Consider the following 27,521-nt stretch of genomic DNA (forward strand, 5'->3'; position numbering starts at 1 on the left):
ATCCATAATGTCAGCCTGTACCTACACACCAAGCAAGTCTCTCCTTTCCCTGCTCTACCAGTTGGTCCCTGAAATGTTAGGTGTGCCTCCTAGAGGAGCAAGCCAGCACCTTCACCAGTACCATCCCTACTGCAAGAGAGCTTCCTCTGGAGTCTGGCTGGGCATGCTGTTGGGCACATTTGATCACTTCACTGGGAGTTTAGAGGGTCTCTCCATGTGCTTGGTATTGGAAAGAGAGAGAGAGAGAGAATAGCTTTTGTCAGTGAGTACTCAAGAATTGGCTTAGCATTCATTCCTGAACCCGTTGGTGACCAGGTTGTTTACTTAGGAACCTCTTTGTTTAGATATGATTCACATACAATGAAACTGACCCTTTAAAGTGTACACTTCAGTGGGTTTCGCTGTATTTTCAAGATGGGGCAGCCATCACCAAGGTTACTTCAGAACACAGTTACTTCATCACTACTATGAAAGCTTGTGTCCATCCATATGGCAGCTCTAGCAAAATGCTGTGTGGACACAGGAATTTGTTTCTCAACAGAGCTGAGGCATGGAAGTCCAGATTTAATGTCCAGTGAAGGTCTTCTTCATGGTTCATAGATGGCTGCTTCTCACAGGATGGAAGTGACAGGGATTTTCTGGGTCTCTTGTAAAGCCAGAAATCTACTTTCTTAGGACTCTGACTTTACCACCTAATCACATTTCAAAGGCCCCACCTTCCTGGACCATGTGGTCTCAGCTCCCGAGTCTGGGCTGCAGCCCTGGCCGGTCAGCCTGCTTTTTACAGTTGCCGAGTCTGGGCCATGACCCTGGCTGGTCAGTATACTTTTTACTTCCCCAATAAATCCATCTTTTCACTTGAAAAAAAAAGGTTCCACCTTCTAATGCCATCACCATAGGAATTAGGGCTTCTCCATGAATTCATTTTCCACCCCTTTTTCCCCTCACCCTAGCTGGCCTCTATTAATCTGTTTTACGTCTCTGTGGAGCCTCCTTTTCTGGTCATTTCCTATGCATTTTTCACTAGGCACAGTATTCATTCAGTCTCAGTAAGCTCAAGGTTCACCCATACTATCACGTGTCTGTTTCATTGTTTTCTCATGGCTGAATACTATCCCCTTGTATGAACAGCCCACAGTTTGTTGCAGTCAGTTGACACTGGAGTTTCCACTCTGGCTGGTGTGGACCGTGCTGTTCTGCATTTGGTCACAGCATTTCTGGGAACAGTAAATTGCAACCACAACAGATTTGTTGGAAGTATGTATTGCAGTCAGTGTTCCTATGGCCTGTGCTTTTCTCACAGACTTGCCCTTCATGTGGAATCACATTTGCTCCCAAAACTGAAGCGGGTGCAGAAGGAGGAGCTGTGCAAAATGGCTGCCAAGACGAGCCCAAGGCCAGCACCAAGGTAACAAGCTCATGGCTGTTGTTCCTGTCAGTTCCTCTCCTGGCGCATCCACCTAAGGTGACATTCCTGTCTCGTAAACTTCTTAGTTCTGAGCATAACTCAGAACTACCTTCTAGTCTGGGTGTTGAATAGACCAGTGAAGGGAGTGGGGGAGGGGCTGGGTAGAGCATGGGGTATGGCATGCAAAAGGAACTGTTGGGGAGGAGGGGTAGACAGAAGGGAGAGTGGGTGCTGGCCCATGTGAAGTAGTATGGTTACATGTTGAACTAGCAATTGGCTTTGACACATTTGGGTGAGAGTGGGGAGAGGATTTGTGGGCTGGACGCTGAACTCAACAGAAGGTAGAATACGGAGGTACAAAGAGAAGAGGGGTTTCCTTCAGGAGAGAGTGATCCCTGAGAAAGGTGCAGAGGCAGGTTTAGCAACAGGGAGGCTACCTGGGAAATGGGACTTGGAGACCAGGGCAGGGCTGGAATGGCAAACAAGGTAAAAGGCTGAGAGCTTCAGGAAAGCCTCTGAGGCTGCCTCTCAGGGCGGCACTGGGCCTTTCTCTCATTCCTCACCCCCAGCATCTGCCAAAGAACTTGTGCGTACAGGTCAGCCCCCATCTCTCAAAGCAACAGAAGCTCTCAAAACATAAGTCCCTATTCATCTACCTGCTCCTCAGTGTCACACCAGCAACCTGGGCTTCTTTTCCTTGAACCCCTTCTTGTGCCTCCCCAGAGGTCCCATGGGCCTTCTTCCAAACCCTAGAGCCCTAGTTCTGTGGTAAGCAAACTTGTGAATCTCAGCTTTTTGTCACTTTATGGCTCTTTCCACAGCCTCACTCTCCTGACTCTCCTGGCTGCCTGACCAGCCCTTTTCCTAAAGCAAATTCACCAGGAAGCAGGTTGATAGAGAGGCAGAGTATCGGATTTCACAGATTGGGGGGGGGGGGGGTTGGCGAGGGGAGTACTGCACAAGTCAGGGCATCCAGGGCCAGGGCTACAGGGCAAGTGGGAACCAGGATGTGCTCCAGGTCTCCGCTTCACTTCCCTTGCTTGCTTCCTCTTTGTCTTGAGGCAGGTCTCAGGAGGGCCCAGCTCCAAAACCCAGAATGGACTTCTGAGCCCTCCTCAAGAGGAGAAGCTTACCAACAGTCAAACCTCCCTGTGTGAGATCCTTCAGGAAAAGGGACGGTGGGCAGGTGTGAGCTTGGACCAATCAGCCCTCCTCCCACTTAGGTTCAAGAACATCCGTGAGAAAACGGATGCCCATTTTGTGGATGTCATCAAAGAAGACAGGTAAGACCAGAAAGCCACACATCTGCCCTCTGTATGATATACTACATTATAGTTCTGCTGGAACTGTATCCCCAACCTGCTTTAGTGGTTGCTCTAGGAGGTACAGGTACACACCATTTTATATATATATATATATATATATATATATATATATATATATTTTTTTTTTTTTGCCAGTCCTGGGGCTTGGACTCAGGGCCTGAGCACTGTCCCTGGCTTCTTTTTGCTCAAGGCTAGCACTCTACCACTTGAGCCACAGTGCCACTTCTGGCCATTTTCTGTATATGTGGTGCTGGGGAATTGAACCCAGGGCCTCATGTATACGAGGCAAGCACTCTTGCCACTAGGCCATATCCCCAGCCCCAAACCATTATATTTTTATAGTCCTCTTAGTCTTACTGCTCCATTTCTTCACTTTAAGTGAAGAAATCTTGCAATATAGGTCAATTTTTCTCTTTTCATTCCTTGTGTTGTAGTTGTTGCATGGATTACATTACAAACCCCAATTTGTAGCCCCTCTGAGTGATCTGGTCTCTATTGATTGCTTTTCTGTTGAGTATGATTGTGTTTTCCAAATTCTCTGTATGACTAGTAACTTTGGCCTGTGTTACAGACATTGTGTATGGTGTTTGCAAAGTCTAAATCTTGTGATGTTCTGAAGAGTATCAGTTTTTGTTTCAGCAGGCAAACATGGTCACTCTGTTCTTTTAGATTTAACTGGGTTGCTTGGAGTCTGCCATGCATGTGCATATTTCAGTAGCCTGAGATTTGAGCAGACTGGAACCCGGGGCCCATGGTTCTTTCACTGTGTGGTCATCCCAGACTGTCTTCTAGCTTCTTAAGCCAGTAAGACTGTGGCATTCCCATACCCATCTTCTCTCCTTCTTTCCTTTCCTTCCCTTCTCTTCCCTTCTTTTCTTCTCTCTTTTTTCCTTTACTTTTCTTCCTCTTTCCTCTTCTCCATTTCCCCTCCTTTCGTGTTCCCCTTCCCTTTTTCTTTCCCTTCTCCTTTCATTCTTCTCCTCACTTCTTCCTTTTCTTTCTTGCCCCAGAGTTTTACTATGTAGAACAGGCTGGCCTGGAACTTGTATATTCCTCCTGCCTCAGCCCCCTAAGTACTCCATCATACTCAAGTCCAAGACTATGGCTCTTCTGAGTGTTAGCCACCCTTCCTTCATAGGGTGCTGACTAATGTCTACCTTCAGTCCACAGACAACAAAAATGAAAATGGAAACTTACCTGACACTGCTCCCTTCTCCCAGGGTGACGTCCCTCTGTTCCCTGGTCTCTCTGTTCCTCTGGCAGATGTAAGGGTTTTTTGTTTGTTTGTTTGTTTTCTAGTTTACAGTTGTTCTATTATCTGTGAGTGGATTGGTCTAAAATAAGCTGTCTTCCCCACTCCCAAAAGCAGAACCTCCATGTGTGGTCTTTGTGTCCCCACAGTCACTTTGTTGTCCCCCCCTCTGTTCGTATTTACTGAGTGGAAAAGAAAAGAGAGAGAGAGCCAACATCAGGGGACAGAATTTTCTCTCCCATGACCCTGAGAAGGTTGTAAATTATTGCACACCTGTCACAGAGAAGAGAGTCCACTCTGCAACAAGAAAAGGAGTGTATCTACAGGCTCCTACCGTGTGTCAGGTGCAGGCTAGACTCCTAGACTCCTTACATTTTATCTGACTTCATGCAAATAATCACTGTGTGCTACAACTATATTTGCCTTCTGAAATCATACCAGCATTTCTTTAATTTTCTAGTCATTTTCTGTAGCATAAAAGGGTCTTACTTCACTGACAGTTATGAAAGAATGAGTCACAGAAAGCAGATTTGATTTCTGCTTTTTAAAATGATTGAGCTTTATCATTTTTCACTTTTCACACACAATCTGTATATGTGACAATAGCACTACAGTTATACTAACTCTAAACGCCATTTACAGTAGCAACCTGTTAGCTTATACAGTGGTAATTACTGTCAGTGCTTGGGATGACAGGACAGCCCATTCTGAACTGTTTTCTCTTGAAGCCTTCAAGTCAATATAAGTATCTTTAGTGCAGAGATTTGCCCATACTTCAGAAAAGATCTTTTTACAGGGCAAAAGAGCTGCCTTCACTGTCTTCTAATTCTTTCAGTGAGGAGTATGTGCTCAATAGCATGGTCTAATGACATGTGTTATAATTGTGGTGGTCATTCTGCAGTGGAGGTAAAGCAGTACATGTGGTTCATGTCCAGGAGCACAAAGACTTTCCAGAGAAAGGGTTCTGAAAGACATGGTGAATCCAGGCCCATAGTGGCTTCCACAGGCAGCTTTTGGGATGTGCATTTTGGTAGCTGATTATTATCTGATAAGTTGATCTGTTACATTTGTTGTGTCTTCTAGCCTGATGAAAGATTATTTTTTCAAGCCACCTATCAATCAGTTCAGCCTGAACTTCCTGGATCAGGAGCTGGAGCGATCTTACAGGATCAGCTACCAGGAAGAGGTGTGTTCTCCCTGCATCTACTCATCAGAAATCTACCATGTACCCGAGCCAGCCACTGTTTGTTTTCTGCTTTAGCAAGTTACAAGAAAATGAAGGCTTGTATGGGTTTCTCATCATCAGTAAGCACTAAGTTGCAACTATGGGTAAATTTATCTCTGCAAGGGGGGGAAATCCAATGCATTCTGCAGTCCTTTATCTTCAAGTCAACCCTGGTTATTTTCAGTCCTTTTTCTCTTCGGCTTGGTGTCTCTAGGCCCTTGTGGTGGTCTCCAGGTCTTAGCTGCTCTCCTCTCTAAATAGTGTTGTTTTATGCCCTTGAAATGGGCCCCAGAGCTCAGGAAGCCTTGACCTTCTCCCATAATACCTGCTATCCAACAATGCCTTGACTCTGTTGTCCTCTGTCTTTCAGTCACTCCTCATTTTCTCCAAGAAGCCCTCCCTGACCCCAGCTGGATTTTACTTTCCCTATGTCCCTTTTCCTCTTTGTGTGTACCCCACATTGGAGTCCTATATGACTTCTAGATCAGATGCCTTTTCCTTCTCCTTGCTCTTCCTGCAATCAGAATACCTCCCATATCCAATGAACTCAGCTGGAGTTTTGAGAGGATTAAGGACAAGAACATGGAGCCCAGTTAGTGTTCTAAGCTGCAGATCCCAGCATTCTTTCTCCATGCTCAAACCTAGCTAGAGCATTCCAGAGGCAAAAGTACACACCTGCACAAATCAAGGACCCAAAGCACTTCCAATTAAATTCCATTTGTTGCTGGGCGTCAGTGGCTCACGCCTGAAATCCTAGCTACTCAGGAGGCTGAGATCTGAGGATCAAGGTTCAAAGCCAGCCCAGGCAGGAAAGTCCATGAGATTCTTATCTCCAGTTAACCACCAGAAAACCAGAAGTGGCACTGTGGCTCAAGTGGTAGCATGCTGGCCTTGAGCTGAAGAGCTCAGGGACAGTGCCTAGGCCCAGAGTTCAAGTCCCATGACCTACCAAAAAAAAACAAAAATTCCATTTGCCCATTCTGCAGGACTTTGTGTCTTTTACGATCGGGCACTATAAACAAGACAGAGCCAGTTTGTACCTGCAGGGATGGGAGGTGCCAACTTCTCTGATAACTCCCAAGGAACATTGAACTAGAGTTAACATGAGTTAATCAGTCCTGCAGTGGACTCTTGAGTTGGCCATTTGTGGCCAGTGAGGCAAAACATAATTTCATTTAGTCCTCACAACCTTTAAGGAACTTTATGATTATTATCCTCATTTTACCAAAGACAAACTCAAGGCTAAGAAAGGTAAAGTAGGAGGGCTGGGAATATGGCCTAGTGGTAGAGTGCTTGCCTCATATAAATGAAGCCCTGGGTTCGATTCCTCCTCACCTCATATAGGGAAAAATCCAGAGCTGTGGGTTAAGTGGTAGAGTGCTTGCCTTGAGCAAAAAGAAGCCAGGGACAGTGTTCAGGCCCTGAGTTCAAGCTCCATGAATGGCAAAAAATAAAAAAAAAAGAAAGGTAGGGGCTGGGGATATGGCCTAATGGCAAGAGTGCTTGCCTCGTATACATGAGGCCCTGGGTTCGATTCCCCAGCACCACATATACAGAAAATGGCCAGAAGTGGCACTGTGGCTCAAGTGGCAGAGTGCTAGCCTTGAGCAAGAAGAAGCCAGGGACAGTGCTCAGGCCCTGAGTCCAAGCCCCAGGACTGGCACAAAAAAAAAAAAGAAAGGTAAAATAGGTGGCCTACCCATAGATATGGTTGGATGCCAGTCTGTCTGAGTTCAAGGCCAGGCATCTCAACTCACACCCACCCCCTTGCTATACTGCATAGCTTCCCATATAAAAGTGTTTGTCAACACTCCCCTAGTCACCAAACACTTTTTGACCCTCTGGGCTGCCTGGATGGTTCTGTGTGCTGAGACAGGGAAATGAAGGATACACTGACGGGAGAGAAATGATAATACAGAGTCACAGACCCCATAATGCCCTGTGAGCAGACAGCGAGGCATCAGCTCCAGATGGAGTGCCCACAGATGGAAACTCCTCAACCCACTTTAGTAGGAGGACTAGTAACTAACCAGTGAAGGGGCAGGGACATCCAGAAAGGAGAACAAGATCCTACAGCCCTTAGAGACACAAAAGAGACTGGTGTGTCCAGCAAGTCAAGTTGCCTCTGAAAAGCAGTGGTGTGGGCATAGCAGGAGGTGGACTTCTTGTACCACACATGTTGTGCCAAAGATCAGAGTGAGTGATTGGAGCAGAGGTGGCCCCATCACCTTGTGTCTGATGAAGATCATGTGGGGAGTTGTGGACAAGAGTGGATAGACAGGTGAGTAGTTGTTGCTGAGTACAGGGCACTCCACATGCTCAAAGCTCTGCATGATATTTTTCATGCAAGCCTTTCCATTCATAAAGTACAGGTACAAGTATTGTCCTTGTTTCAGAAAGGAGACCAAAGCAAGGGAAGGTACACAGCATTACAGAAAGTAATCCAGGCTTGGGGTCCCGCTTTGGCATCAAAGCTGACCAGTAGCCTCAACCCCATATCAGAGCTCCCCCTTCTCCTGTCTTGCCCAGCTCTTGAGGCCTTGCTGGGGTTGGGACACCAGAGTTTTTCCTGAAGGGAACACACACCAAACCCAGGACTTGTTACAGGCCTTCCCCTTCCCAAGTACCTCCAGCCTCACTCAGCCGAGCCCTGCTTGGGGCTGGCAGAAAGTTATAAGGTTAAATGGAAAGCAGCTTCAATGGTTTACTGCTGTTTTCCTTCTCACAGTAATCCATGTCTCAAGAGGACCCCCAGGAAGGAGTTAGGAGTCAGTTTATCTGACTCCTTGTTTGCTGTATGACCTTGGGGGAGCCTTGGCCTCCTCCTGCACATGTTGAGATCAGGAGTATTTTTGCCTGTACCTGTTGAGAGCACAGAGATCATGACCCTGTAAGGCCCACACAGGGACTAGAATTAGTTATCTCTCAGATCTGTTAGTGTTGTGACTGTTTCCTTTTAGCTTAATTACCTACCAGCCCCAGCATGACTTTTTATTACGTTTAACACACCTTCCTGCAAATCCTATTACTGCCTCGCCTACCATCAGACTACAAGCTCCCCGTGGGTATTGTTTCACATTCACCAGCACACACTAGGCCAGGCAGTCTCCTACATGGAAATTTGATGGGCTGACAGCCATGAACTCCCTTTACACCTCTGGGAGCTTTCCTCTGCAGCCGCTCACATCCTCACCTGTCTAATCCTGAAGCCAGTGTTCATGTCCCTTGAATCTGGGAGCCCATCCTTCTGTAGAGGCTTCTTCTGTATTTGCTGCCATTTTCCTACTCATTGACTGCGAAGCAGTAAGTAACTCATCATTCAGGATCACTATTCAGTGTCTCTGTGAGAGTGTACTGGTTGATAATAGGCCACTGTGTGACCCTGGGAAGGCTGCTTAACTCTCTGTGCCTTAGCTTCCTCTTTGTTAAATAGGGCAACAGCAAGGAGATGGCATGATTACAACACCTGCCAGCCTGTGTCTTGTCTAGAGTAGGCAAGTGCTAACTAATTGTTGCTGTTTTCCCTCTAAACTGTGATCTCTGGCCTGTGGCAGTCACATCAGTTCATCCCAGTCTCCTGCTCCAAACAGGTCATAAAGAATTCTCCTGTGAAGACATTCGCCAGTGCCACTTTCAGCTCCCTCTTGGATGTGTTTCTGTCCATGACAATATTCCTGATTCTCTCCATCACCTGCTTCCTGAAGTACAGAGCCACCGCCACACCTCCCCCCCCAGCTGCCCTTGCTGTCTTTGGGGCAGACCTGCTGCTGGAGGTACTTTCCCTGGTGGTGTCCATCAGGTGAGTACCAGCCTCAGGGCCCCTCTGCAACGCTTAACCTTTAGCTCCCTCTTCTGGCTCCTGACTGCAACACCAGCTGTCCCTCTGTGCTTCTTTCTGGGAACTAGGTTTCATTTCTGCTCCACAGCACCCTATTCACAGATGTTAGCCCTCATCACAGGTGGGACCTGCTTGCTAGAGAAGGTAGATGCTCTCAGTGGCCTCGCTGCCACCAGCACATCCCTGGATCCCCTAATTTAGAGATTAAATGGGAGAAGCAAAAAGACAGGAAATGAGAAAGAGAGGAAGAAGGTCACAGGGAGCAAACATCCCAAGAAGGCCCCCAGTATCTTTTCTGCTTTCAGCTACTGGCTTACTCTGACCCAGCAGCTCCTCAGTCAAGACCTAGCCTCTCCTCATCTGAGATTCCCAGCCCATATACTCAGCTGCCTGTTCTTGTTTTGTTTTGCCTGGGCTTGAACTCAGGGTCTGAGCACTGTCCCTGGCTTCTTTTTGCTCAAGGCTAGCGCTCTACCACTTGAGCCATAGCGCCACTTCCGGCTTTTTCTATATACATGGTGCTGAGGAATCGAACCCAGGGCTTCATGTATACGAGGTAAGCACTTTACCACTAAGTCATACTCCAAGCCCCTCAGCTGCCTGTTCTTCATGAAAATAATTTTATCACATTACTATTACCCCCGTGAGATATAGCTCACCTCCTAGAAAACACAGCTGCAAAAACAGTCAGAAGGGCTGGGAATGTGGATTAGTGGTGGAGTGACTTGCATGCACTGGGTTTGATTACTCAGTACCACATAAACAGAAACAGCTGGAAGTGGCACTGTGGCTCAAGTAGCAGAATGCTAGCCTTGAGCAAAAGAAGCTCAGGGACAGTGCCCAAACCCTGAGTTCAAGCCTAAGGACTGGCAAAAAAAAACACCAAACAGTCAGAAGAATGCTGTCTCTGGCTAGATGCCAGTGGCTCAGGCCTGTAATCCTAGCTGCTCAGGGAGATAAGAACTGAGGATTACAGTTGGAAGCCAGCCTGGACAGGAAAATTCATGAGACTATCTCCAGTTAACCACCAAAAAGCCAGAAGTGGAGTCATGGATCAACTGGTAAAGTACTAGCTTTGAGTGAAAAAGCTGCATGAGAACACAAAGCCCTGAGTTCAAGCCCCAGTGTCAGCACAAAAGAAAAAAATTATCTCTGTAGTATTAAAGAGAAATGAAAGCCACTTAAGGGCTAGAGATGTGTCTCTGCAGTAGATGTGGCTTGCCTAGCCAAGCAAGAGGATCTGAGTTTAATTGGAAAGGCAGGAAAAGAAAAGGGAAGGGGTAGAGGGAAGAGAAGGGAAGCAAAGAAGAAGCTTAAATATGCTTTATCTGGTCCATGCCCTCTGAGAAATGACAAAGCTGTCTACTATTTTTCCCTCATCTCCAGGACCCTGGTACAAATGTGACAGCTGGAAGCATAGGGTGTGCCTGTTAGTGGCCAGGATAATGATGATGTGGCTTTCTGAAATGCTGAACCACCCTTTGTGACCCAAACTAAACAAGACAGCCTTCACTTGGTTTACAGAGTCATGTTAATACTTCAAAAAACTGTTGGCACACGGAGCGCAACTGGGCTCTAGGCTACAATGTTATCAGCAGGCCTCTGTAGGTACCAGGGGTTATATAGCAGTTATGTGAGATGCAAGGTTAGAGCTTCACTGTGTAGCACTTGCCTGAGCCTGACAGGGCATCTCCATTCCTGGCTGTGGCCCACTGGATACTAGTAGCCACCCTCCTCCATTATGGGCCCACAGATTGCCTCCAGAATGGCCCCATTCAGGATCTGCCCCAGAAGCAAGCTGGAGCAGGTAACAATGGGTGGCAGCCCTGTAGTACACTTTACTTTGGGTGTGTTACATGCTCTCTTGGACCTATAAAGGCATGAGCCTGGCTTTTGACAAGCTCATTTGATGACAGTACACCAAATGACCTTGTAAGTGAGGTGTGATGAGCCAAGTGAGGGCTGTTTATCTGCCTGTTAACACTGTGAGGGATGTGGAGTGTGCTGTACCCACTCCCTACCCCCAGGGCCGCAGCAGTACAGGACACAGTGTACAGGACAGCAGTACAGGCATGGTGGCCTCAGTTCTGGAAGGCTGACTCATGGGCTCCTCTGTTCCCATCCTCTCCCTGAGCCAGAATGGTGTTCTTCTTGGAGGACGTCATGGCGTGCACGAAGCGGCTCCTGGAATGGATCGCTGGATGGCTCCCTCGTCACTGCATCGGGGCCATCCTGGTATCCCTGCCTGCCCTCGCTGTCTACTCCCACATCACCTCTGAGTTTGAGACAAACATACATGTGAGTAGCATCTGGCTGTATTGTCTCCATGCTCTCTGGGATCCCTAACTTCCTGCTCACTCTCTTTAATCAAGCTCGTTACTCAGGATGGCAATTTAAAAGCAGCTCCCTAGAGAACTGCACTCCATTAATGCCTTTTAAAACAAAACAGTATGGGACCTCCACTGCTATACTAGGCAGCTTCTCCAGTAGCATAGTGCCTTCCCAGCATCACTAGCCTCCTTCAAGTTTCAAACCAGCTGGACAGTCCCTGACTCCACAGAGTTCAACTTTCAAGTTTTTTACTTCATACTGGTATAAAAGCACAACTCACACAACCATTATGGGATTTTTATGTCTTAGTTTTTTTGCAGATCCTGGGGCTTGAACTCTGTGCCCGGCGCTGTCCCTGAGCTTGTTTTGCTCAAGGTGAGTGCTCTACCATTTGAGCCACAGTGAAACTTCTGCCTTTTTCAAGTAGTTTATTGGAGATAAGAGTCTCACAGAATTTCCTGCCCAAGCTGGCTTCAAACCACAATCCTCAGATTTCAGCCTCCTGAGTAGCTAGGATTACAGGCGTGAGCACTTGGCTACACACAACCATTCTGATCCTCACTTTCTGTACAGCATCCAATAAGTTACCTCAGGTAGTCAGCACTTGGTTAGATGACTGCCCAACTGCAGTCTCATACATGTGTTCTTGAGTGCAGTAAAGATGAGTTAAGCTAATCTGTAAAGCTGAGTAAATCAGGAATATTAAAAGCATTTTTTATTTTGTTTTTGTTTTCATTTTGTCAGTTGTGAAGCATGGACTCAGGGCCTGGGTGCTGTCCTTAAGCTCTTTTTCTCAAGGCTAGTGCTCTACCACTTTGAGGCTATATTTCCATTTTTTAAGTGGTTAATTGGAGATAAAAATCTCACGGGGACTTTTCTACCTTGGTTGGCTTCAAACCTCGATCCTCAGATCTCAAGCTCCTAAGTAGCTAGGATTACAGGTATGAGCCACCAGCACCCAGCATTTTTTACTTACTATAATTCCCATTTGTTACTTTTTTTATGGTACTAGGGGTAAAATTCGGGGTCTTGTGCATAGTAGGCAAATGTACTACCACCGAGCTACAGCTACAGCCTCATAGTTTCCATTCGTGATAGGCTTATCAGGATGTAACTTTTGGGGTGAGTTGAGGAGCATTTCTATTTTCCTTCAAGCTTTACAAAGCTGCATCTGCCCATGTTACCAAACAATACAAGATAATATGTCAGTCTGCAGAAGTAAGACATGCACCTGAATTGGCTGCCACTGCTCAGGGAAAAAGCTTTTGAGTTAAATATCATAAAAAGTAAGCAAAGTGGGCTGGGAATGTGGCTTAGTGGTAGAGTGCTTGCCTAGCATACAAGAAGCCCTGGGTTCAATTCCTCAGCCGCACATAAACAGAAAAAGCCAGAAGTGGCGCTGTGGCTCAAGTGGTAGAGTGCTAGCCTTGAGCAAAAAGAAGCCAGGGACAGTGCCAGGCCCTGAGATCAAGCCCCAGGACTGACAAAAAAAAAATCTCAGAAAACTTGTGGCAGCGGCCACAAAATAATTAAAGTAAGCAAGTCAGTGTAACATCAGCTACCATGGTGAGCTTACTGTAGTTGAGAGTTTAACATCAAATCTCAGCAAACTGCTGGACACTGGTGGCTCACACCTGAGTAGCAGAGGCTGAGATCTGAGGATCACAGTTCAAAGCCAGCCCAGGCAGAAAAGTCCACTAGACTCTTATCTCCAGTTAACCACCAGAAAACAGGAAGCGGTGTTGTGGCTCAAGTGGTATACAGCACTAGCCTTGAGCTGAAGAGCTCAGGGACAGAGTGCCCAGGCCCAGAGTTCAAGCCCCATGACAAAAAATAAAATTAAAAAAAAAAATCTCAGAAAAGTTGTGGCAGGGGCCTGCAGGAGCATTGGTCCTGATCTGACAGTGGTAGGTCCCCAATGAATGGGGGAGAGTCTCCATGGAAGCTTGTAACTGAAATCACTGAATTATAGGCCTAAAAATGTGTCATCCAGGGGCTGGGGATATGGCCTAGTGGCAAGAGCGCGTGCTTCGTATACATGAGGCCCTGGGTTCAATTCCCCAGCACCACATATACAGAAAATGGCCAGAAGTGGCGCTGTGGCTCAAGCGGCAGAGTGCTAGCCTTGAGTAAAAAGAAGCCAGGGACAGTGCTCAGACCCTGAGTCCAAGCCCCAGGACTGGCCAAAAAAAAGAAAAAAAGAAAAAGAAAATGTGTCATCTGACCTTGAAACTTCTGGCTCACCAAATGTCAGAACCACTTCACATAGGTGGGTTGTTCCATGGTACCATGGTGTTGGATCTTAAACACAAGTGGTGGGAGGCTGGGGATATGGCCTAGTGGTAGAGTGCTTGCCTCACATACATGAAGCCCTGGGTTTGACTCCTCAGCACCACACATATAGAAAAAAAACAGAAGTGGCGCTGTGACTCAAGTGGCAGAGTGCTAGCCTTGAGCAAAAAGAAGTCAGGGACAGTGCTCAGGCCCTGAGTTCAAGCCCCAGGATTGGCAAAAAAACAACAAAAACGCAAGTGGTAGGTGAGCAGGTCCCCAGGTCTAGGATGCTCAGCCCAGGTGGAGGGTGGAGGTGTGTACTGGGAGGGCATGGATTTAATACTGATGCCTCTTGCAGTTTACCATGTTCACTGGCTCTGCCGTGCTGGTGGCTGTCGTGCACTACTGCAACTTCTGCCAGCTCAGCTCCTGGATGCGGTCCTCCCTTGCTACCATCGTGGGGGCCGGGCCACTGCTCTTGCTCTACATCTCCCTGTGCCAGGAAAGGTATGTGACTGGCACCATCAACTCATGACCACCTTGCCCAGGGTTGCTTGGAGCCCTGCACTTTCACATTAGCACTGACTCCTCCTCAGTAATAGGTATTCTTGTTACCCAAAATAGCTTCCAACACATCTAATGTCCAGAAAGCAAAAAAGTGCCCTCAGATTGATTCAAAAAAGAAAGAAAATAATTTATAACAACAGATGGAGGTTGAGCATCCCTAATCTAAAACTCTGAAATTCAAAATGCTAGGAAATCTAGCATTTCACTTGGGATTTTCTGCATGGCTTCCACGGAAGACCAAATGCAGTATTAGCATCTTTGATCTTACAAGTATCATGAGTTAGAATCTAAGAAAATAAAACCTGAAGCCATCTCATAGCACAATCAGGAGAAAAAACCAGGCATGGTGGTACACATCTATAATCACAGCCCTAAGGAGAGGGAGAAAGAGGATCTCAATTTTGAGTCCAGCCTAGACTACATAGTGAAACCCTACACACAACACACACACACATTAAAGAAAAGAGGTTCAGGTTGGCAGAGAGATGCAAAAGAAGTATTCTAACATTTATTAAAATAGGCCACATAGGGGCTGGGGATATAGCCTAGTGGCAAGAGTGCCTGCCTCGGATACACGAGGCCCTAGGTTCGATTCCCCAGCACCACATATACAGAAAACGGCCAGAAGTGGCGCTGTGGCTCAAGTGGCAGAGTGCTAGCCTTGAGCGGGAAGAAGCCAGGGACAGTGCTCAGGCCCTGAGTCCAAGGCCCAGGACTGGCCAAAAAAAAAAAAAAATAAAATAAAATAAAATAAAATAGGCCACATATTCTAAAGACAGGCCAAATTGCTGGAGTGGAAGAAATGAAGACCTGTGAAGGCCTTTTAAATGCTTGGACTCTTATTTAGAGCAGGTTACATGTTATGACATGAATGCCAGGAAAGATGACCAGTCACGGGACACCTGTCTGATCTTGAAATACCTCCACATCCAAGGGGTTCAGTTTAGTCTCTGTTCCTCAGATAGAATTCAGAATTACAGCTAGTAGGTGCTAAGTAGAAAGATGTTTAGGACAAAAAAAAAAAATGAAGGTCCTGGGGACAGAATTAGTTCTCATTGTGTCATAGAAACTTAAAAAATAAAAATATGCCAGGCACTAGTGGCTTACACCTGTAATCCTAGCTACTCAGGAAGCTGAGATCTAAGGATATCAGTTCAAAGCCAACCAGGGCAGAAAAGTCTGTGATACTCTTATCGCCAATAAATTACTCAAGAAAAGTTGGAAGTGGCACTATGGCTCCAGTGGTAGAGCTCTAGGCTATCCTTGAGTACAAAGAGGTTTAAGGATAGCACCTAGGCCCTGAGTTCAAGCCCTAGGACGGGAGGGCGGGGGGGCTTAAACTCAGGGCCCGGTGCTGTCCCTGAGCCTCTTTGTACTCAAGGCTAACACTTTATCACTTGTGCCACAGAGCCACTTTGGGTTTTTAAGTGCCTAATTGGAGATAAGAATCTCATGGACTCTCCTGCTCAGGCTGGCTTCAAACCATGATCCTCAGATCTCAGCCTTCTGACAGCTAGGGTTATAGGCATGAGCCACCAGCACCCAGGCTTCTATATGTAATTTATATCTAGATATAGATAGATAGATAGATAGATAGATAGATAGATAGATAGATAGATAGATAGATAGATAGGTAGGTAGATAGATCAGATGACAATGAGAGGACAATTAAAATACCCTGTCTTAAGTTAAAGCCAGTGAGACCTCTCTCTTCCATGGGTTCCACTAATACAATCATGTTTTGTTCTCAGTTTGTTAAAATGATTATAAAACTATCCAGGCACCAGTGGCTCACACCAATAATCCTAGTTAAGCAGGAGGCTGAGATCTGATTTTGTAGTTCAAAGCCAACATAGGCAGGAAAGTCTATGAAACTCTTATCTCCAGTTAACTACCCAAAAAAAAGCTGGAAGTAGAGCTGTGGCTCAAGTGGTAGAGCAATAGCCTTGAGCATAAACGCTCAGGGATAGCATTCAGGCTCTTAAGTTGAAGCCCCAGGACAAGCACACAAACACAAAAAAGTCTTAAGCTACCTGTTGTATATCTGAAACTGGTTTTGTGGCTTTTAAGCCCTGTCATCTAAAAATGTGGTTGGAAATGTGATAATACTTCAGATAGCAGAATGCACACAGTGAATACTTTATTTAAAAATTTCATGATGGGGCTGGGAATATGGCCTAGTGGCAAGAGTGGTTTCCTCGGATACATGAAGCCCTGGGTTCGATTCCTCAACACCACATATATAGAAAATGGCCAGAAGTGGCGCTATGGCTCAAGTGGCAGAGTGCTAGACTTGAGCAAAAAGAAGTCAGGGACAGTGCTCAGGCCCTGAGTTCATGGCCCAGGACTGGCAAAACACACACACACACACACACACACACACACACACACACACACACAAATTTCATGATGTCTTTACCATTCAACTTTTTTTGTGTAACAAACCTTCCTAAATGTCATTGGCCTTTTTGTACAATTTCTCTTGATAGTGTTTCATAATTAGCATGTATTGACAAAATACTTCCACAGAAGTAGTTTTAAAAGTTCCATGGGACATTGACTCAGTGTTCTTTTCAAGACTTCTAGCATTCTAGCTCCCTGGGTTATGGTTGTCTGGTTTATGAGAGTGAGAAGAACCTCCCATTTGCCAGGGCTCCCCCCACCCACCAGGAGTGGCATTATTGCTGCCGAGGACCATTGCTTTAGTAAATTCAAAAGCACAAAATGACCCAACCTGTCCCAGTACCAATAGTACCAAATGTAACAGGCTTAGTGGATCTGTGGGCATTAGCAAAGCAATGACCAGTAATAGAGTGAGTGGTCTCCCTCCATTTACTTAATAGAATAATAACAGTGTAAAAGAGATTGAAATTCTCTGCAAACTAAGATCAAAAAGAAATTAAGCCAGGTGCTGGTGGCTCATACCTGTAAAACTAGCTACTCTGGAGGCTGAGATCTAAGGATCACAGTTCAAAGCCAGCCCAGAGCTAGGAATATGACCTAGTGGTAGAGTGCTTGCCTCCCATACATGAAGCCCTGGGTTCGATTCCCCAGCACCACATATATAGAAAAGGCGGGAAGTGGCACTGTGGCTCAAGTAGTAGAGTGCTAGTCTTGAGCAAAGAAGAAGCCAGGGACAGTGCTCATCCCTGAGTCCAAGCCCTAGGACTGGCAAAAAAAAACAAAAAAAAAAAAACAATGCCAGCCCAGACAAGAAAGTCTATGAGACAGTCATCTCCAATTAACCCCCAGAAAACTGGAAGTGGTGCTGTGGCTATAGGTAGTAGAGTGCTAGCCTTGAGTGATAAAGCTCAGGGACAGCACCCAGGCCCTGAGTTCAAGCCCCACAACTGTGAGAGAGAGAGAGAGAGAATTTAAAGTACAACTGTCATTCTGTATCTAAAGGGAAAATAAAGCGTACTTTTACCTTTGTGAGGATGTGGCCATCTAGAGTTACCATCATCACCAAACTCTATACCAAGAGCTTGAAAACAGCCTTGAACTTAAGACTCACCACACATGCCTGGTCAGCTATTCATCCTAACATTAGCTACCACTGTGGGATCCAGAGAGATAAAATGATAGAGACCACTCTATTGCCTTTCTGCCCAGATTCAAAACCGCAAGAACTTGGGATGGGGCTAGTGAATGAAGCTCCCTAGACCCAGGACCCTGCCCTCTGTCACTAGGCCTATCCAATGTAGGGGGAATGAGAGTGGTGATCACAAGCATAGACTCAGCTCTTTCACAGAGGAGGAGACATCAGGGTACTGAAGCTTTCCAGCATTTGAGGGGGACACAGTTGTGCAGAAGTTGGCACATGGATTATAACTGCTCATTCAGATGTTCCAAAAAAGGAAAGTTGTTTATCCTATCCTCAGATTGCTTTCTATAAGGCCTACTTCACTTTTTTGTAATACTATTTTTTCTGCATTTTCATTTCAGTTCCATAGTAACTTCGCCTCTGGATACAGCACAGAACTTCAGGTAAGCCTTCAGCACAGAACCTATCTGAACAAATAAGAACGGCTGTCTTATCTCAGCCTATTCCTGAGCATTCTAGCCACATTTCTAGCCCCTCAATGGTTATTTTTAAGGTAGGATCTTGCTTTACATCCATACTGGCTGAGCCTGTGATCCTCCCATTTGTGCTCCCCTTTGTTGCTAGGAGGATAAGTACAGTTTGGGATGACAAGGCATGCACCATTACACCCAGCCTTTTGTGAGGTGGCCTGGAACTGAGATCTTCCGATCCCAGCCTCCACCTGCTGGGGTGACAGGGGAAGGGTGTCATATGTATGCCTAGGCTGTCTTTGAACTGCAGTCTTCTTGGTCTCCACTTCCCAAGTAGAAGGTTTTTGGAGTAGCATCTTGTTACTTTTTCCAAGGCTGGCTTCAAATATAAGCTTCTCAGTCTCCCTGAGTAGCTGGGATTACAGTGATGTATCACCATGTGTGACTTTTTTGTTGTTGGTAGAGTGTCAGTCTTGAGCAAAAGAAGCTCAGGGACAATGCCTAGGCACTGAGTTCAAGCCCCAGGACTGGCAAAAAAGAAAATGAAAAAATAAAGGGACCGGTGGCTCAAGTGATAGAGCACCTGCTTAGGAAATGTGAGGCCCTTAGTTCAAATCCCAGTGCCCAAAACAACAACACTTTATGAAAGAATAAATGTGACTAAAAGGTAAGAATGGAGGCCGTGTCAGTATCATTACTACTGACATCTTTGCACCAAAGTTCCTTTTGTTGTTGTTGTTGTTGTTTTTGAGAGAGAGAGGACCTATGTTGCCCAGATTGACCTCCAACTTTACAATCCTTCAGCTTCTGCCTCCCAAGTGCTGGGATTACAGGTGTGTGCCTCCATGCCCAGCTCCTTAAATTGGACTTTCAAAAAGTTGTAACATGAATATGAAGAGCAGTCAAGTGTGTGGCACATTCATAAATTACTAGTAGTGGTTAACTTATTTTAGCTACCAGGCTCTTGAAATATATTTATTTAATCTTCTCAATAACCTGACATGTTATGAGACTTTGACCCCATTTCCAGGTGAAGAGACTGAAGCTTAGAGAAACTAAGGAACCTTTTAGAAAAGCTGTAGCCTCTCTCCCATACACAGAATGTTCTCAGAATGTTACAGTGATTTAGAGAAGTAATTTGATAATCTACTGAAAAACAGTCATAAGAATGTTTGTAACCATTAGCCTAAAAATTCCATTTATTTTTATCTCTTGAGAAAGATTCAGCATAGAGTAAAGGCTTCATGCCAAAAGCTATTGATCACAGTGATCAGTAATATTGAAAATGCATCAGCAACTTCAGCTTACAGGAACAAGGAATTAAATCATGACTTATACATGCAAATATTGCAGTCATTAAAAATATAGAATATTTGAGAAGCATTTTTATGATGTGAAATTGCATGTGTATTATAGTTATGGCTAATACAAAATACTTAATAATAATGATAATAATAATAATGAGAATTCAAAAGTTAACATTTCAGAGATTTAGATATAACACATGCACTGAAGAGTTCCCAGATCCTAAAAGGACAGCTCCATGAATTTTCATGAACAAACATACTGTGTCACTACCACCCAGACCAAAAAGCACAACATTGCCAACACCCGAGGTCCCCTGCCAGCCCCTTCTGATGTTACCCCCCTCACATATGCACAGCCCCAGGTATAGATTTTCAGAGCCCCTGAAACACACTGAGATGCTAACAAATGCCATGCATAATTAGTTAGGACCAATTATGGACCTAACAGGACCAAAACAGGCAATCTTTACTGTCTGATTTTTCTCTATTTCAAAATCTTCTGTGGTAATAGCTCCTACCATATTTTACTTTAGCTTCTACATATGATTTAATGTCCAGGTATTTAGTCACAAGTTGACTCTTGCATTTAAGTGCATAAAATTTCTCTCCTTTTGAAACTGACCTTTGCTGTTTGATTTTAGGAATGGAATCACCACCTTTGTCCCCCATCTTAGAATGAGATGTAGGTTAGCAAGGTTACCTGCTCATCACACCTACCAATACCTTCTATGAAGGCTCAGCCTCTTAGGACAGTTTTGAAATTTCTAATGAATTTCTAAGTGTGCAGTATTTAAAATGAGTCAGCAACTTCATGAACACAAGTATGGTGTTCAAGAATGTTTTTTATAACACTATGTCTGGCCATAAAAAATGAGGATACAGCCCAGCATCCCTCAGCAGGAACCTGGTGCATCCATCTGTTAGAATACCAGGCAACCACAGAAAATGATAGCCACAGCTAACTCAAAGAAAGCACACTTATTGGGCACTGATGGCTCACACCTGTAATCCTAGCTACTCAGGAGACTGAGATCTGAGGATCTAGGTTCAAAGCCAGCCAGGGCAGGAAAGGCTTTGAAACACTTGTCTCCAACAAACTACTCAGATAAAGCTAGAATTGGTGCTGTGGCTTAAGTGGGAGAGTGGTAGAACCTCAAAAGAGCAAAAGAACCTCAAGGACAGTGCTCAGGCCCTGAATTCAAGACCTAGGACCAGCACCGAAAAAGAAAAGAAAATACACTTGTTGGGGCTGGGGATATGGCCTAGTGGCAAGAGTGCTTGCCTCGTATACATGAAGCCCTCGGTTCGATTCCCCAGCACCACATATACAGAAAATGGCCAGAAGGGGCGCTGCGGCTCAAGTGGCAGAGTGCTAGCCTTGAGCAAAAAGAAGCCAGGGACAGTGCTCAGGCCCTAAGTCCAAGGCCCAGGACTGGCAAAAAAAAAAATACACTTGTTCTCCATCATTTATACCATTTGCTTTCCTACAGTGTGTATATCTTACTCTTAAAAAATTTTATTGTATACTTATTGTCATTTATTTATTTGTTGTTTGTTTATGCCAGTCTTGGGACTTGAACTCAAAGCATAGGCGCTGTCCCTTAACCTTTCTGTGCTCAAAGCTAGCACTCTACCACTTGAGCTACAGCACCACTTCCAGCTTTCTCTGTTTACATAGTACTGAGGAATCAAACCCTGGGCTTCATGCATACTAAGTAAGCATTCTTCTACTAAGACATATTCCCAGCCCCTCATTGTCTTTTTTTTTTTTTTTTTTTTGCCAGTCCTGGGGCTTGATGTCAGGGCCTGGGCACTATCCCTGAGCTTCTTCTTTGCTCAAGTCTAGCACTCTACTACTTGAGCCACAGCGCCACTTCTGGCTTTTTCTGTGTATGTTGTGCTGAGGAATTGAACCCAGAGCTTCATGCATGCTAGGCAAGTACTCTACCATCAAGCCACATTCCCAGCCCATCATTTTCTTTTTAAGACAGTGCTAAGTTTGTCTTAAATGATTTTGACAAAATAGGACTAACCCAGAGTAAGGAAAAATATGTTTCGTCAAGCTTTTATACAAATAGAAAATGGAGAACTTAGAAAAATTCTTGGTAAAGTTGTAAGCCTGTCGAATTACATGTCTTAAGAAGGAAAAAGACGAGAACATTTCTTTTTTTTTTTTTTTTGCCAGTCCTGGGCCTTGGACTCAGGGCCTGAGCACCGTCCCTGGCTTCTTCCCGCTCAAGGCTAGCACTCTGCCACTTGAGCCACAGCGCCGCTTCTGGCCATTTTCTGTATATGTGGTGCTGGGGAATCGAACCTAGGGCCTCGTGTATCCGAGGCAGGCACTCTTGCCGCTAGGCTATATCCCCAGCCCCACGAGAACATTTCTTGTGTAAAGTAGCAAATATCCTTATATACTAAAATAGGACTGATATGTCATTGTCAGCAATGTATTTTTAAAATGTTTAGCCGTGTGTGTGTGCATGTGTGTGTCTGTTGAGAGAGAAAAGCAAAGCAGCAAAATATTAAGTTATTGAATCCAAATAAAGGGTTGTGAGTGTTTATTTTACCAGACTTTTAACTTTTCCTAACATTAAGATTGTCAAAAGAGGGGGCAAGAGTGCTTGCCTCGTATACATGAAGCCCTGGGTTCGATTCCTCAGCACCACATATATAGAAAACGGCCAGAATTGGCGCTGTGGCTCAAGTGGCAGGGTGCTAGCCTTGAGCAAAAAGAAGCCAGGGACAGTGCTCAGGCCCTGAGTCCAAGGCCCAGGCTGGCCAAAAAAAAAAAAAAAAAAAAAGATTGTCAAAAGAAAAAGGTATGAAAGTCTTGAAGTGGCTAAAGACTTTTCTAAAGTCATTTATAAAACTCTTATGGATGGTTCAGTTGCAGAAGTCAGTCTGCTGCTCCATCTCTGCAGCCATGTCAGTAAAAATGGTCTGCTTTGTCCTTTCTGAGGATGGAGGATGGAACTGGTCCCATTTGAGGTGGGGTGCTGGTTCTCTGAGTGGGTTCATACTTCCCTTACCGGTGCACTTAGTGGGTATGTCCTTTCTCATCTCTCTGCTCCCCAGTGCCGAGAGGAGCCTGTGCAACAGCTCAATGCTGCAGGACAGCAGGAGGCCAGCCAGCCTTGTAGGCAAGGAGCTCATCCTGGCCTTCTTCCTCCTGTTGCTGTTGGTCTGGTTCCTGAACCGAGAGTTCGAAGTCAGTTACCGCCTGCACTACCATGGGGACGTGGAAGCAGATCTTCACCGCACCAAAATCCAGAGCATGAGGGACCAGGCTGACTGGCTACTAAGGAACATCATCCCCTACCATGTGGCTGAGCAGCTGAAGGTCTCCCAGACCTACTCCAAGAACCACGACAGTGGCGGCGTGATCTTCGCCAGCATCGTCAACTTCAGCGAGTTCTATGAGGAGAACTACGAAGGGGGCAAGGAGTGCTACCGGGTCCTCAATGAGCTGATTGGTGACTTTGACGAGCTCTTGAGCAAGCCTGAGTACAACAGCATTGAAAAGATCAAAACCATTGGGGCCACGTACATGGCAGCTTCTGGGCTCAACACAGCCCAGTGCCAGGAAGGCGGCCACCCCCAAGAGCACCTGAGGATCTTGTTTGAGTTCGCCAAGGAGATGATGCGTGTGGTGGACGACTTCAACAACAACATGCTGTGGTTTAACTTCAAGCTCAGGGTGGGCTTTAACCATGGCCCCCTCACAGCTGGTGTCATTGGCACCACCAAGCTGCTGTATGACATCTGGGGAGACACAGTAAACATTGCCAGCAGGATGGACACCACTGGCGTGGAATGCCGCATCCAGGTGAGTGAAGAGAGCTACCGCGTGCTGAGCAAGATGGGCTATGACTTCGACTACCGTGGGACAGTGAATGTCAAGGGAAAGGGGCAGATGAAGACCTACCTCTACCCAAAGTGCATGGACAACGGAATTGTGCCACAGCACCAGCTGTCCATCTCCCCGGACATCCGCGTCCAGGTGGACGGCAGCATCGGACGGTCCCCCACTGATGAGATTGCCAATCTGGTGCCTTCTGTCCAGTATTCAGACAAGACATCCCTGGGCTCCGATGACAACACGCAGGCCAAGGACATACATCTGTCTTCTAAAAGACCATGGAAGGAGCCCATCAAAGCTGAAGAGAGGTGTCGATCTGGCAAAGCCATAGAGAAGGAAGACTGTGAAGATGCAGAAATAGAAGAAGCCAATGAACTCACCAAGCTCAACATCTCAAAGAGTGTGTGAGGCAGCCCGAGGCTGCCACGGTGCTCTGTTCATTGAAACACAATAATATTTGTATCTGGCTGTCATGCTTTCCAGGCGCCTCAGTTTCTGTCCCTGGACGTGGTGTTATGTGGTCATTTCAGCCCTAACTTCTGTGTGGATCACAGTTATTCAGGGTTCATTTCCATCCATTTCCTTTCCTTTGCTCTTTCCTGGAATTCTGCTCCCACTGGGGAATCCGTTTAGCCGCATGGAGAACAAGTGCCTTCAGGGGTTGGCCTTGGCCTCGAGTCCAGGACTGAGGCTGCCGGTAGAATCATGGCTCTGGGTATTCTTTGGCATCTTGAGAGAGAGAGAGACAGCTGTGGTTAAGATATCATTGTTACTGCCTTTCCTCACAGACCCCTTTTATTATTTTATTTTATATTTGTGCTCATACAGTGTTTCTGAGTTTGTTTTTCTTTATGTTTCCCAGTCTCCTGGCCTTTCTAAGCACATACGTGCACGCGCGCGCACACACACCCACAGACTTGCACTTATGAATCTGACATAAAGTGCCAGTAATGCACCAGGAGGGGATGCAAAAGGAGAGCAGAGCCCCTCCCTGGCCCTGGCACCTGGGCCTCACCCCCAACACCCTGCGGGTTCAGGCATTCACCTGCATACAAGCCAAGATTTCAAATGCTCACTGGGCACAAAGCTTATAAACCCAGGCCTCAGGTATCTCAAAGCCGTTTTTTTCATTCTGACCCTCTGTGGAGGGCCCTTCCAGTCAGGAGTGAAGGTGATTTTGTTTTGTTTTTGTTTTTGTGTTTTGGAAACTGACTTGTCTGAGTAAGAAACTCAAAATAAACGCCTGAGGGTTGCATTTATTTATTTATTTATTTATCAGGATGTGTATGTTTGGGGGAGGGGGTGCTGGGTCATTTGGGTGAGTGGAAGTAGGCTGGGGGGTAGGGCCATTAGGGAAAGAGTTTGCAAAGGGCATGGCAGACTGATGTCTCTTCCTGTTTCATGGGTTTTGGCACTGGGTGCTCCCTCTTGTGGGGAACCATAGCAAAACCGGTCCAGCTCAAAGCAGGTCCTCACAGGATGTCTTGGCTTCCACAAACCCAGAACGTTTCTCCATCCTTTCCCACTCCCAGATTGCATGGCTGATTGGTGGCAGAATTGAATCTTGTGAGCTGCACAGAGAGGCAGAGCCATTGTATAAAATGGGCCTCCAGCCAATGGGAGGCGGAGAAAAACCCAAGGATAATGGTCTGTGTTCTTCGTTGCCAATCCTACTTGTAATTATGGTTTTCCATGTTGAGTCTGAAGCCTCTCTTGAGTGGAACTCGGTCTGCAGTTGTCCTGTTGTAGTTATTTTTCTAGGTGATTCAGACAATACCACACTTGATATGACCAAGGTCTAGCCCTGCATCTGTTGGAGGTCTTCACCCCTTTCATGTGCTCTTTCTCTGGTAAACGTCACTGTGTAATTTCCACATCTGTACACCCTCTTGACACTCTTCCCCAAAGACAGACAGGACCTTCTATGTGCAGCATGATACCATCTCCGTTCTGGTCAGTCACCTCCCTGGGAAGGCGTGGGGTGCCAACAGCCATACAGCCATCTGGGACCCAGAGTTTTCTCATTGACTTAAGATTTTCCTTCAGGTTTGACTTAAGTTTGTTGGTCTTCCAACTCTGAAGAAAGGATGGCTGTGACAATACCTCTTGCTTCTCAAGAATGTATTCTTATAAAACACTACAGATAATTTTTTTTGCCCCTTCAAAAACACTACTTGAGCTGGAGATTTGGCTTAGCACTGAGCACTCATCTATATAACAAGCATGAGGACCAGAGTTCAAACCTCAGTACCGCCAAAAGAAAATTAAAAACACCACCGGATGCTTTTCTTATACTAGGGATTATGAGCATGTTGGGTTTCCTCCCATCAGTATTAAGGCGTGGATCTGAATGTCTGTCTGTCCTCTGCCCCCCTCAGGGCTGTATAGCTTTAGGGGCTGGCTGCTGATGTCATTACTGTCTTGCTCAGAATGGGCTCTTCCAAGTCTCTCTCTGCATATGATTCCCTTTCAGACTGTTCTTCCCCTACTGCAAAGATGTTTGTGATTTCCCCCTTCCTGTAGGAACCCCAGAGCTGTCAACCAATGGGAATTGTTACCCTGGGGTTGGGGCGGGGGGTCTTGTTCAGCAGTGTACAAATGGAGCCCCTGACAAAGGGCAGCTCACACAGAGCATAAATGGTCATTCAGAACACCCTGAGCCTTCCTAAAGAACCAGTACAGATGTTCTCTTGTTCTCTCGGGGCCTTCCCAGCTCCCTGCTCCGAAGCATACCTCAACACAGAACCACAGAATCTCCACAGCACACCTGCCGGGCATCTCAGTCTGCTGTTAGTGAACCAACAGTCGTTCCTGGAGACAGACGGGCTTCTAGGCAGTAGGCTCAAGTGCAGTCCTTGAGAAGGAGGCGCCCTTCAGGTGGCAATACGTCTTAGGAACCTAGGGCAGGAAGCAATACTTCAGAATTGAATGTGTGTAAATAGTTGCTTTGCAATTGCTCTTTTCTCTCTGCCCCAGCTCAGATTAAATTTTATACATCTGTAAAGATCAACAAGCACACATCAATCGTTTTACCCAATGCCCACAAATGTAGAACATCAGTTCCAAACCCTTAAGTCGCTTGGCAAGTCCCACAGATTGTGCCACACCTGCGCATGGCTCCTTCGACGCTAATGTCTCTCGTGGGGACTACACATGCACATTTGCACATGACACAGAAAGCCAAAGGCAGTACGCGGCCATTACTTGGGCTGTAATCACTCGTAGTTTCCAAAGATACTTCTGCATTTGAATTTCTAGATTTTTTGAGGTAAGCATTTTGTTTTGATTGGTTGTTTCAAAAATCACATAATGCCTACAATCTGAAATTAAATTATTAAGAGCCAACTATTTGCATTTTCCATGTTTCCTTTGCTCTGCTCTTTTTAAATTGTTAATTCTAAGAATTTCAAAATGCATCCACTGAAGAAATGGATATTAAAATACTCTAAAACCTAACTTTGGTGCCTGGCATTTTCTTATTGAAAAAAAAAATCAGTATTCATTCTACCCCAGGACTTCTCTTCAGAATAATTTGCTTTACTTTCTAAACAAAGACAAGTGAAAAAGCTCTCTTTGGTGTTGGTGTATGTGTGTGTGAATGCACATGCATGTGTGTCTGTCTGTCTAATGGGCATTTTGACTATAGTTAACTTTGGCTGAGAAGTTTTGTTTTGTTTTGTTTTCAACATGGATTTGGCCAGGCATGATTGCTTAAGCCTGTAATCCTAGCTACTAAAGAGATGGAGATCAGGGGATAGTGGTTTGAGGCTAGCCTGGCAAAAATGTTGACAAAACTCTATCTCAACCAGTGTCTGAGAAGGGTAGCCCATTCCTTTCATCCTCAATGACATGTAAGCCTAAGTGGGAGGGTCCAGGCTTCCCCAAACAGAAAGCAAGATACTTGAAAAGAAGGTAAAAAGGGTCTGAACACATGACTCAAGTGGGAGAGCACATAGCTACTTAGCAAGCATGAGGCCAATGAATTCAATTCCCAGAACTGTCAAGAAAAAAAAAAAAAAAAAAAAAAAGCTGGGCACCAGTGGCTCGTGCCTGTAATCCTAACTACTCAGGAGGCTGAGATCTGAGGACCGAGGTTCAAAGCCAGCCTGGGCAGGAAAGTC

The 27,521-nt window shown here is 45.7% G+C and overlaps 1 protein-coding gene across 2 annotated transcripts in view; it reads left to right on the top strand.

The window, feature by feature from the left end:
- Adcy9 (adenylate cyclase 9) overlaps positions 1 to 26,856 on the top strand; it is a 101,271-nt gene extending 74,415 nt beyond the window's left edge. The window contains exons 4-11 of one of the 2 annotated variants that reach the window (XM_048332936.1): positions 1,304 to 1,465; positions 2,474 to 2,691; positions 5,069 to 5,171; positions 8,801 to 9,009; positions 11,187 to 11,346; positions 14,012 to 14,160; positions 18,166 to 18,207; positions 22,617 to 26,856. In XM_048332936.1, coding sequence (XP_048188893.1) covers positions 1,304 to 1,465; positions 2,474 to 2,691; positions 5,069 to 5,171; positions 8,801 to 9,009; positions 11,187 to 11,346; positions 14,012 to 14,160; positions 18,166 to 18,207; positions 22,617 to 23,808 — 2,235 coding nt within the window. In that variant the 3' untranslated portion in view covers positions 23,809 to 26,856. The remainder of the gene's footprint in view (positions 1 to 1,303; positions 1,466 to 2,473; positions 2,692 to 5,068; positions 5,172 to 8,800; positions 9,010 to 11,186; positions 11,347 to 14,011; positions 14,161 to 18,165; positions 18,208 to 22,616) is intronic. The other variant, XM_048332937.1, reaches the window with a different exon arrangement.
- The last annotated feature ends 665 nt before the right edge of the window (positions 26,857 to 27,521 follow it).

The sequence above is a fragment of the Perognathus longimembris genome, chromosome 23 (genome assembly GCF_023159225.1).
Source record: "Perognathus longimembris pacificus isolate PPM17 chromosome 23, ASM2315922v1, whole genome shotgun sequence".
Taxonomy (NCBI): Eukaryota; Metazoa; Chordata; class Mammalia; order Rodentia; family Heteromyidae; genus Perognathus; species Perognathus longimembris.